This window comes from Polistes fuscatus, unplaced genomic scaffold (genome assembly GCF_010416935.1).
Source record: "Polistes fuscatus isolate 324 unplaced genomic scaffold, CU_Pfus_HIC Scaffold13, whole genome shotgun sequence".
NCBI lineage: Eukaryota > Metazoa > Arthropoda > Insecta > Hymenoptera > Vespidae > Polistes > Polistes fuscatus.
The window spans coordinates 498,601-511,186 of record NW_025113031.1 but is presented as its reverse complement, the minus strand read 5'-3'; the positions used below and the strand labels follow the sequence as shown (position 1 = coordinate 511,186).

The following is a 12,586-nucleotide window of genomic DNA, read 5'->3' as shown; positions in this document are numbered from 1 at the left end:
TATGCATATTCTTTTATTAAATATTGTTTATATGACTTTTCCGAACGTTGCACATGTGCAACAAGGGAATAATTTACCTAATAAATAAATTTAATATTAAAACGTTTTTATTTAGCATTTCTACGATTCTTCTCTAACGAGGTTTCTGTCCTATACGATTGTGTTTTTCTGTGCGATGTGATAAAATTTTTAGTGTATATTGTCTTTATTATATTCGTTACTTTTTAAATATTAACAAGATACGTGTACCTTAAATAGTAAAATAGAATAAATGTTTTATTGCTTTAATAAAAAATTATTATATCAAGCTTGACTAGAGTGGTTATGAAGAAAGCCGAGCTACGTATGTTTGACGGCAAACTTATGTGCGTGTATAAAGCGTTAGTAATAATTTGAATTTACAAGTATATATGAACTTTTAATTGGTCACATGAAGTTCGAAATAATTATCAGCCAATCAGCGCTTTTTTCTTTCTTTACGCGGCGTCAGTGCAAGAGATCGCACGGATACTTCGTCGTCCCGTTAATCTCATCTAATTGAAAAGATATTTTCTAACGTAAAGCCTTCTATTATATATCAAACGATAGCTACAAGCAAGATTTTTATACGTGAATATTTTTAAAAGGAAATATTAAAAAGTTCGAAAGATATCGGTGAAAATGTATCTCGGCGTCGCGTCAAATTTCACCAATGTTACTTAACGATATTATTTTCTAATTTCCAACTTATTTTCACGGTATCGATACTTATTACCATCTATAATAATGCTCTAATTAATTATTTTTCATAATTATGTCTTCAAGGATCGTATTTCGTATTAAATTAATACACACACACATATAGGCATATATACATAAGTATAGGTAGCTCGTACACATAGATTAGATCGTATTTGATTTTCTTTATATTGTACTAATGTAATTTTATTTTTTACTTCTCTTAGATTTCCGAGCATTGGAGAGTCCAGAACGAATACATATACCTGTTCTAATAATTGTGTTTACTCTTTTTTATCTTCATATTCATTGAGGTAAGCGTTATTCTTTTTTTAAGCTATTTGGAAATGTATAGAAAGAGTGAGAACGAGAGTGAGAGAGAGAGAGAGAGAAAGAAAACAAAACATTCACCTATAGACAATTATGAATGTGTATGTATATTTGTAGGAATTTCTCGAGGTGAAAACAGAAGAAAGACAGTCGAAAACAAAACGTAAACAGCCGAGCACCGAACGTTAGACACTCTCAAGGATAAACAGTATGAGATCATCATTCCTCTTCCGTCCTTTGACGAGTTAAGATCTAACGAGAACGTGACGTATTATATATATATATATATATATATATATATATATAAACAATTTAATTATTTTATTTCTAATCTCATTATTATTGAATTAATCGTTTAAAAAGTTTATTATAGCATTGGACAGTATAACAATTAATACACTTGCTAGGTTATTCTTTTTTGAGTTTACTACTACAGTTATTCTCTTCTTTAGACAATTTTAAAGATTTTTATTAACAATTTTTATTAACATTACATCCTTTCTATGTAATTTCATACAAGTAGGGAGATTTAATCAATTGATATTGCTAGAATTTGCATATTAAAATACAAAGCAAGCATTATCAAACAAATAGTTGCATACTTTGATAAATTCCATAAACATAGTTTAACTTTTACTTTTAATAATTTTAATTCTTTATGATAGAATATTTTTTAAAGTATGCTATGCCTTCAGGAATGATTCCAGGAAATATTGTAATATAATTTTTAGTATGTTTCAGCTTTTCAAAGTTTTATTTAATTTTATTTTATTCATCGTCATCCTAAGGGTAGGATACCCATCCTGCAGTCATCAATGAAGACTAAAAGTAAGTATATTTTTCTATTAAACACTTCTATGATAACTTTAATGGATTTTTATTATAACGATGATATTAATTGTTCTTTTTCTTTTTTCGTTTCAGAACATCATTGCAATCGAGCGCGTAGGCAATGAAGTACTCGTATGTTGTATCGATAAAATAAAGTATAAAAGAATCGGAAAGTAAAGTCAGTGTTGTACGCCGTATGTAAAAGTTTCGTTTGCTCGGTTAAGAAACTCCGCAAGTTTCTTTTATTCGGTTTAAACGTGTGCTCATCGTCATCCTAAGGGTAGGATACCCATCGTGCATTCATCACTGAAGAATAAATGTAAGTCAATTTTTATATAAAACATTTTCTCAATAATTATAATAATGTTTTTATATCAATGGTCTATATAATCTTGTTTTTATTTTTGTTGCAGATCATCGTTAGAATAGTGTTACAATTTATTAATTAAATTCATTTGGAAATTCGTTTAACACTAGATTTTTTCATTATTGTTTCTTTTACTATTTTTTAAAAACTTACAAAAATTGTTTGCATGAAGAAATGGGTAGAGGGGAGAAATTAATATTTACATATATTTCATTATGGTATTAAAAGTCAACGTATATTTTAAAAAAATAATATTAAAATTTTATATATATGTAACATACGTAGCAAAGAAATTTGATATGAGTCAAATTGGTTTATTATTAGTCCATTAATCTAGTGTTAATTGAATTAACTGCATGTAATGCAGTTGTAGAATCAGTGTTGGTGCATTGTCATCGTCATCGTCATCCTAAGGGTAGGAGACCCATCGTACATTCATCGATGGAGATACAAAGTGAGTATATTTTTTTATTTAATAATTCAACAAACATTTTAATTGTTTTCAGTAATATTAATGATATTAATAGTATTGTTTTTTATTTCTGTTTCAGATTGCAATCGTGCGCGAAGCAATATACGGGAGTGTTATATCGTTAAATATAATTAAAATCACGAATTAGAAGCACGTTCGTTCGTTTTCATTTCAATTCCGTCGCGTTCGCGAATTATTTTTGAAATTTATATATTAAATTAACTGCGACCAATGCAGTAATTGCATTAGAGTTTGTTCGAGTAAAGTTGTATTTTTATCTTTAAACAGTCGCATAGACTGTTCGCGTATTAGAGTCAGTGCATCAATGAAGATTTTTCTACTTGCATTGACTGTGTGCAAAGCAGTCTTTAAATTAGTTGAAGATTCAGTGATCGGGCGTAAAACAAATTAAAATCAAACGCGAATTAGAATCAGTGTTGTTCGTCGTATAATAAAATTTCGGTTTCGCGATAAGAAACTCATATATAGTTTCTTATTTTCGTTATCAACGTGTTATTAGATTCACGCGAGGTGCATCGCCATGGTGCAATTGAGTTTCATCCCATTAGAATGCATTGTAAGTATCCATTTTTATTTACATTTTATTCGATTTCTTTTTTATAAGATTTTGGATTATATTACAGATAACTTATCTCGTTTTGTTCTATTTTATTTTACAGATAAGACGATCAATTTCCTTCTTTTCAAAGATGTGGAATGAATTCTTCGATGGATCTTCGATGGACCTTCGATGGATATGCAATGGATCTTTTTCAATAGTAAACTGAGGAACTTTCCCATCATTAGACTGCTATACTTGCTATGAAGTAGGAATGTTTTGGAGCCATCGTAGAACTTCTTAAGTGGTGAGTACAAAATTTGAAGTCCCTCCGGTGCTCAATCATGTCGGGGATGAAAGATCCTAATCGACACGAGCTACTGGTTGTAATTATTTCAATAAATTATTGACGAGCACATGAATAATTCGTTTTTTGTAATAACTCATGAAAACTGTATATTCTATTGTTTGTTTCATTAGTTTATAAAATTCAATGAAAAATAGGAATTATTCAAGCTTACCTATATGATTAAAGAAAATTGAGAAATTTATTCGTTCACAAATGAAACAAAATATTGATTAGATTATCATCAAAAATTATTTATTTATTTATATTAGGGGTAATAAGCAGCCTTAAAATTTATTAATCAAATTGACTTGATATTTTATGTTGTATTCTTACTAATTTATCGCAGGTATATTAAATACTTTATTGTTAATACATCTTTTAAATAATGTGCATTACACTATACTCATAAGATATAAATGTGAAATTTATATTAAAAATGCTAATTTGATTTATATAGACAGTAATGTGATTGTTTGATCATTATTAACATTACAATTTTTTATCAACAATTACTTTTTCAATTTTATTTAAAATATTCGAGGATTTCTGATAGCCAACATTTGATTCGAAAGTTTCGTACTTTTAACATAAAAATGAGATTTTTTTTAACAAGTATAAAAAGTAAATGTAACAAAATTTAAAATAGTAAAAAGAATATTAGAATAACTATAAAAAAAAAGATATAGTACTTTCGGTATTTAATCTTGGAATTTATAAACGCAGGCAAATGTTCTTCTTAAATATAATCGTTTTTAAGATATATATATCTTATTATTATTATTATAATTATATAATAATTTTAATATTTTATATATATATATATTTTAATAGATGTGTTTGAAATATATTAACTAGCACAAGGCTTCTCAAACTTTTTCATTTGGCGATTATTTTTACTCGAGCAAATATTTTCATAACTCTGGATAGTAGATTCTTTACTATTTTTTCTTTCTTATCATAAATTCACTCTCGTACTATACGCGAATGTTGCTAAATTGTTTTTAAATTAATTTACCATCGTTTCACATCCAGAAAATTGTTTAGTTCTATTAAAATTCTTACAGCCTTATACGAGGTCGCAATTCATACTTTGAGAAGTCCTGATCTAGCGTTAACAATTTGATCTTAAGCAAGACTTACAATTAAAATACATATAATATATTTCACGCAATATAAATGAGGATAATAAAACTAAACAATTTTAAAAAATAAATATTAATAGCTTATTCGCAAATAAAAAAGCACTTAAATTTACTATCTAAATTATTTTTATACAATCTATATTATTTTAAATACATTTTTAAGCAATATTAAATATACTATCACCTATTATAAAAAATCGATTATGCATATTGTGAAATTATCGGATATTCTTACATTATTATAATTATGCAGATCTATTATGATTATTAGAATTAAACGCATATTAACGTGTTATATAAATTATATTAAATTTATAATAGTAATTATATCATTGATATTTTACATTTTTTCTCAAAATTAATTTACTTAATTTATAATCAATTAAATAAATAGATATTTGTTAAAATTTACATTAAATAATAAACCATAGGAAACATTTTTAACTTGTCCATATATTATATACAGAACAAAATTAATGCAAGTTGTTGCAAATCAATGTATTAAAAAGATTTCACTTAATTCATCAGTTTCAAGATGTAAAGGAAGACTTTTAATTTTGTTCACAATTTTTTTTTTCATGAAAAAATTAAAATAAGATTGTCTCAATTTGAAAATACGTTTGAAACAACGTAATGATATATTAAAAAGTGAAAAACATTTGGTTTTTTCCTAGCTTTAGAAAAAATAAATCATACTTCAATTATAAACAATAACAAAGAAATACTGATACGTATTTAACTTGCTTAAAAATAATATGGCAGAGGAAAATTTAAGTTGCGTATAAATGATACTTTTACACAATTTTATGAAAATCTGGAAATATATCATTTAAAGAATTCTACATATATATTTTTGATGCAATAATATAAGAAAAAAAAAGAAAAGGAATGCATAATAATTTCATTAAAAATGTGTTTATGAAAATGTACCTAATCCAGTCTATTCAACAATAAGCCACACAGTGTGTTCAAGCTTATAATGAGCATTTTAGTGTAAACGATTATGTAACACATGTTATAGATTCAATAATTTTGTAAAATTGTTCACTCTCATACTTAGAATATTGTAGAATTTTTGGAGTATTATGAACCAGGAAACGATCCTTCTTTTTATCTCTTCCTTTAAATAGATAAATAAAAATTTGTTCTCTGGCTCTTAGATGATAATCATGTATTTTCTATCAATTATGGGTATAAAGCGAGATTCCAATATTCCCAGATCTGGTGTCGCTGTTCTACAAAGGAAATAAAAGTGCACGTAAATAAATAATTTGGTGAAGTCATATTAATAAAGATAATTTAGTTGGGAAAATGCAGCTCTTGTAGCTTTTTGTTGCGGATCCAGCTGATTTTTAAAATACTTTGCTAGAAAAGCTGCGATCACCTGAAAGAAGTCAAACAAATTATTTAATTACGCACAGGAGAAAATAGTTTAATATAATGATAATTTTTTGTTTTGAATAATGCAAGAAAACAATAAGACTAAATTAACAAGGAACACAATCAACATTATGATACAACCCACCATCTATTAGGAGGGTCGTATGAGGAGATAGAGGACATGGCGATGGTGTTAGACTAGAGAAAAGCACTAGGATTAGCTCGCGGATCTTTCTGGTTCCTGTACCGCACGGTCAACCAAACACCAACAAACTGTAATGGGCATATACATAAGCATTAGATGATATGAGTCTTCATTATAATAATGTGATTTAATTTCATGAAAAATATGCGTTATATTATTGGGATATATGAGACGATACAAATCTTTTATAAAATTCAGATGATTTTAAACAACAACATCGATTATCTTCATTTAAAATGTAATATTTAAAATAGATAACATATAATAGATTCATTGTCTTACCTCTGTAAAACTGAAAAATAATCCTATACTACCGCAGAGTTTGAAAGCGTAATCAATTGTAGATTGCAACTTTTGCATACATAATGGACATCGATTGGTGCATTCGCGGTCAGAGTAAGGACAGCAAGTTCTCTATAGAAAAAAATAAATGTTAGATAAAATTAGATTTTGAATCGGTTCATTGAGCCCCTTGTGTTATAATTTATACACAGAGTTGTATTTCATATTTTTGAGTAGGACTCATGCTTGTTATGCTTGGTTCATAAAGCGTATCACGAGTATAACATATAGTTATAGTGCAAGGTTTTATATACTTACATTTGTATCATGGCATGCCAAGGGATCTGTTTCAATAACGGTATCATTAAATCCACAGCAGTGGAAGGTTTCTTCTACTTTAGCACGTAAATCATCTCCGACTCGTCTCCATCCCTAAAAAATATATACAAATATGGAATATATATAAAATAAACATGTTACAAAACAATATAGTATTAGGAAAGATTAAAAATACTTGTTCGGCAAGTTGTTCTTGTTGTTTGGCATTAACGGCAAGACAAGCGCAAGCAATGCTGAATTGAATCAAAAACAGGAGGAACAAGATAAGCATATACTGTAATATATAATTAAGAAAAATTAACACTTATTTGCAAGTCATTTTCTTCTGCTATAATGTTTTTTGGAAAAAGGATACAAAGAATAATAAAACTTGATGATGTTTCACAGCGCCAATTAGCCCGAGAATGGAAATGAGAATGAGTATTACTCCGCAGGCTAAAATTCCCCCAATTATAGGAAGATTGGTGACCAAAGCTGATGCTCTTCCATAAACTGCGACTCCAATTAAAATAAATGCAACGACCTAAAATACATACAAACAAAAATAAAATCCTTTCGATAGATAATAATTTTTAAGAATATTACTTTTATACGAGTTAAAAGATAAAGTACAAATAAGATTTGAACTTTGGTTACTATCTGTTTGTTTAATTGGACTAATTCGAAAATCATCTCTGACGATTATGATAAGTAACAACAGTTGCATGGAAAATTATTTGTACGAATAAATGAGTATATATATATATATAATGTGTGACATCTAAAGAGCTATCTTATCAGCGTGTCATTATTAAGAAATATGTTTTGACCAGGCACAAAATTTCAAGAGAACGAATTAATAGAATTTACCATTACCATAAACTTTGAATAAATTTCATGTTAACTTTATCAGTCTAATTCTGGATATTTATTTAAACCCGGAAACGTGTCGAATTGTATGAAATCATTTTTTAATTAAATAACATTATTCTTTAATTAATAATATTAAAAAAAATATCCGTACACATATGAAAGATTAAACTTACAATGTAAAGTATATTTAGGGCTGTTAGCGCATTTTTCGAACACGTAAAACCACCACACATCTTTGGACTCGGTCAATTTCCGACCGATTAGACAAAGTTACACGTGAATTTGTAATTAAAATTTAATGAATTATCGATAAACGTTATCACTTGTCAATAGGTGTTGAATAACTTATGAGAAAGTGTTTACGAAATAAGCCTTTCCTTTCGTTTCGTTTGGTTTGGTTTTTTATCGTTCGACCTTCTTCATCGAAAGATTATCCAATTGTGGCAAGTAGCTTGTCAGAGCATATCACTACGTGCGCTGCTCCGGAACATAGGACTCTTTTAGGTGAGGGCGATCGATATCTCGACTTTTGCGACTCCCGTTAGACGCGCGTAAAACAAAATTTCTATTACTATGACTACCTTCGTTATCTCTTTCAATTTTATTTCTTTTCGAATTAATTTATATATTATATATATTATTTTATATTTTTTATATATTCATATTAATATATATATAATAAATATAAAAATACAAAAAAATACAAATAATATTTATATTTTATATATATTTTTATATTTTATTTATTATATATATATATATTATATATTATATATTATATTTATATATTAATCATTGTAATTGATTTTTTTACTTTTATATATTCAATATGAATATAAAATGAAATTATTTCTCTTTCCTCTGTGACTCTACATTCTTTTTTTAAATAAAATATATACCGAGCATTAAATTTGAAATTAGATAAATTTTTACAGATAATATTTATTTTTATCTTTCTTAAATTTATCTACGTAATATAAGCATCTTACGAGCTTATTTTTTATTCATTCAGCTAACATACATTGTCGCTATGTATTAGAAATTTGTATTTCGTATGAGACTTCTGTTTAGAGGATTTAGTATGACGGTTGTTGGTATTAATTACTATGCATTTTAATGTACTTTCTGATAAGACGCAGCTGCGTTTCTTTGTTTCTTCATTTTAGGTCTCTTTTTCTCTCGTAGGAATAGGAAATTTTGATGTATGCATTTAAATACATCGAATACAACATTCTAAATACCATGTCACTTTTGCATACGATAATATTGTTGTCTTACTTAAAATTTGTTGACGAAATTGATAAGGAAGAATTTTACGAGATGAATTTATCACGGACGATCATGAAACAATGTTTAATTATAATTGATGTAACTAGGATTTTTTACAGACGTTGTTAATGGAAATTAAACTCGTGGTTTCGCATCGTAATAGATAAAACATTGATCGAAACATAACAATTTCGTGAATTCATGTTATATTTTACGTCAATATTGAATTATAATATATTTATATTTTTATTAGCAAATTGCAAAATTAAATGCAATTATACGATAGTCATTTGCATATATAGTAAGTATAAATGTTATAAAAAACTTTGACTTACCTTCCGATATTAATAAGGAAAAGAATTGTTTAAGTTCAGGTGTAATATTTTAAACGGACAGATACTTGATAACGATGATGACGATTCTAAATTCAGTTATGTCAAATAAACTGGCAATCTGTGCAACGTCTATTTGAATTAGTGCTATGTTTTTATCAACGAAATAGTAGATTGCAGTGTTTCCTTATTTTATTCTAGAATAGCGTATTAAAAAATATTCTGTCTATACACAAGTGGGGAAGATTCGTTACCGATAAGAGATTCGCTGATAAAGTATTGTATAAAATGTACAATCATTTGAATGCACTCTTATTTCGTCTGAAATGCGCTAAAGAACAAAGCATTTGTTAGCTTTCTCGCTCGTTCAGGTGGCATTAGCTGGTTTCATTTCCAATCTCTGTAAGCATCCTTTTTATTGGCATTATCAGTGGCAAGATAATAATTGTACATAATGTATAAAAAAAAAATTCATATTTGTTAAAAAGGTATTATATTCTTAAGAAGCCTATTGTTTAAGATTATAAATAAAATCCGATTGATTATTTTCAGTCGTTTAAAAAGAAGAAATAAAAGAGATGAACAAATCGCGAGCTAAAAGATGGTCTCAATATTTGGCAGCGATTACAGGTAAATAATTTGACTTATATACACTCTTATTTAAAATTATATTTACAATTAGTCTAATTGTTGAAAACAAAAAGTGAAGTCATTTTTGGTATCACTAGCCACCTTATCATTGGCATCGGCGGGCTCTCACATCGGTTGGACATCACCAACATTACCAAGATTAAAATCTCCGGAATCTCACGTAGAAATCACGTCGGATGATGCTTCTTGGATAGCTTCTTTCTACTTGTTAGGTTCTATACCGGGTAATATCATAGCTGCATTTATTGTGGATTGGTTAGGTCGGAAAAGTAGTTTATTGATAGCTGCTTTACCTCTGACCATTGGATGGATCTTGATTATTATTGCTTGGAATCCTTACGTTTTGTATGCCTCTCGTTTCATCAGTGGAATTGGTCAAGGTATCGTTTACGTTGTCTGTCCAATGTATATCGGTGAAATCGCGGATAAAGAGATCAGAGGATCTTTGGGATCGTTTATAAAATTAATGGTAACATTTGGTGAGCTTTACGCTCACGTGATTGGCCCATTTGTATCTTACGAGATGCTATCGTACGCTTGTATTCTCATATCAATTACATTTTTTATATCATTCGTATGGATGCCCGAGTCACCTTATTATTTAGTAATGAAGAACCAACAAAAGAAAGCTATGAGAAGTCTAAAACAACTCAAACGAAATTCAACGGAGGAAGAGTTGGAAGAGGACATGGACCAAATGCAAAAGACAGTTATACGAGATCTCAGCGATAAAATTCACTATTGGAGCTTTTTCAATACTCGTGGAAATAGACGAGCCATTTTGGTCAGTTTTGGTCTTCAATTGATCCTACAATTCAGTGGTATTGCCGCAATAGAGTCCTATACTCAGGAAATTCTCGAAGAAGCTGAGAATGGTCTTTCTGCCGGGGTTGCTGTCATCGTCTTGAGTTTATTGCAATTGGTCGCGGGGTTAGGTGCAGCTGTTCTAGTTGATAAAGTTGGCAGAAGGCCCTTACTTCTGATTACCACTTTACTCGCTGGCGTCTCATTAACGATAACTGCTGCTTTCTATTTTTTCAAATTTTATTTATTAATTGACATCACCGAATACGGATGGGTACTTCACGCTTCCGTTATGTTCTACGAGTTGATAATCGCGTTGGGATTGAATCCACTACCCTACATGATGTTGGGCGAATTATTTCCAACCAATGTGAAAGGTAAAACTGTCTCTTTGGTGAACATTTGGGCTTCACTTTTGGCATTCATCGTGTCGAAGCTTTATCAAGTTATATCCGATGCCGTTGGAATTTACAGCGCGTTTGGATGGTTCGCTGTAAGTAGTTTTATTGGTATCATTTTCATAATGTTATTCGTACCGGAAACAAAAGGAAAATCTTTGTTGGAAATACAGGAGGAACTTAATTGCAATAAGAATAAAATTAATGCTAAAATAAAGAAACAACAGGAGGTTTATATTAACATCATAAATTAAGTTTTTTTAAAAATACAGAAAAAAACAAGTCGATGGTCACGCACATATTAAAATTCGGCACAAATATTTACGCGATACGATTAATTAGTAATTCATTACGTTTGATCGATTTTAAAATTGATAAGATAAGCTTCACGAGGAAGATAACAAAGTAAACATGTGAAAATTGAATTATTTGGTTAGACCATCGCTTAAAATCATACATGGAAACTTTTCACTTTACGATTTGTTTTTTTATTAGAGGGGAAGAAAAATTTGCAAGAAAATGTTACGAAATATCGATCGATTTTGAAAATCCGTGTTTTAATTGTTAGTATTTTTAGAATATATATATTAGATTTGTAATTAATTGTTAAGTTAAGGGCCCTTATATTCCATTCGAAAGAACGGCTTCGATAGAAGTTACGAGATTGTCAAAATAACAATTTATGGAAGTTTAAACATCACGAACTCGAGTACGTTATTAAATCGAATGAATTTCTAATTATAAATTCAAGTTTAGAAAGTCTAAACTTGTTTTACTCGAATATTTCGATAAAATCTGGACAATCTCGGCCGTGTATAATGGGAATTCGAAATATTCTCGACTTTTTGAAAAAAATCGAAATATATAAGACAAAATTGTTTATCGATTTTTTTGAGAAAGTAGGGAATATTTCAACAGTGTGTTTAGCTGGGCCCCCGTCATTAAATAGAGCAAATGCGCATGACCATCTTTTTGTCCCTTTTAGGCAGGGTTTAATAAGTGAGTGAGACTGATAGATTAATATTAATCGTAAAGTATATTTATTTATCGTCTTGCGTTCTCCGTAATCGAAAGTAAAAGATAAATTTATTCGAATTTACATGAAAAAAAAAAAAAAAAGAAAAAAAGTCGAGAACGATAGAACGACAGAGAAAAAGCGAGAACGTTAGACGATTAATAAAAACATCTTCTCATCCCTTTGAGGCAGGGTGCAATATGAACGACCAAAGATTATATAACGATTATTATTAAGCGTTATTAAAGAAAATATATCGCACGCATGAAATCGATAAAAAAAGAAATGCGCG

The 12,586-nt window shown here is 28.8% G+C and overlaps 2 protein-coding genes across 2 annotated transcripts; one reads left to right on the top strand and one right to left on the bottom strand.

Moving 5' to 3' along the window:
• Positions 1–5,666: 5,666 nt before the first annotated feature.
• Positions 5,667–8,309, bottom strand: LOC122513785 (tetraspanin-13). Its single transcript, XM_043630258.1, has 7 exons — positions 7,999–8,309; positions 7,329–7,496; positions 7,149–7,247; positions 6,953–7,066; positions 6,635–6,766; positions 6,293–6,420; positions 5,667–6,151 (listed from the first exon to the last, which is right to left on the bottom strand). The coding sequence occupies exons 1-6, from the start codon at positions 8,056–8,058 to the stop codon at positions 6,346–6,348; spliced, it is 648 nt and encodes a 215-aa protein (XP_043486193.1). The 5' UTR covers positions 8,059–8,309; the 3' UTR covers positions 5,667–6,151; positions 6,293–6,345.
• A 1,678-nt stretch (positions 8,310–9,987) lies between these two features.
• On the top strand, positions 9,988–11,533 carry LOC122513920 (facilitated trehalose transporter Tret1-like). Its single transcript, XM_043630454.1, has 2 exons — positions 9,988–10,056; positions 10,155–11,533. The coding sequence occupies exons 1-2, from the start codon at positions 10,005–10,007 to the stop codon at positions 11,531–11,533; spliced, it is 1,431 nt and encodes a 476-aa protein (XP_043486389.1). The 5' UTR covers positions 9,988–10,004.
• Positions 11,534–12,586: the final 1,053 nt, after the last annotated feature.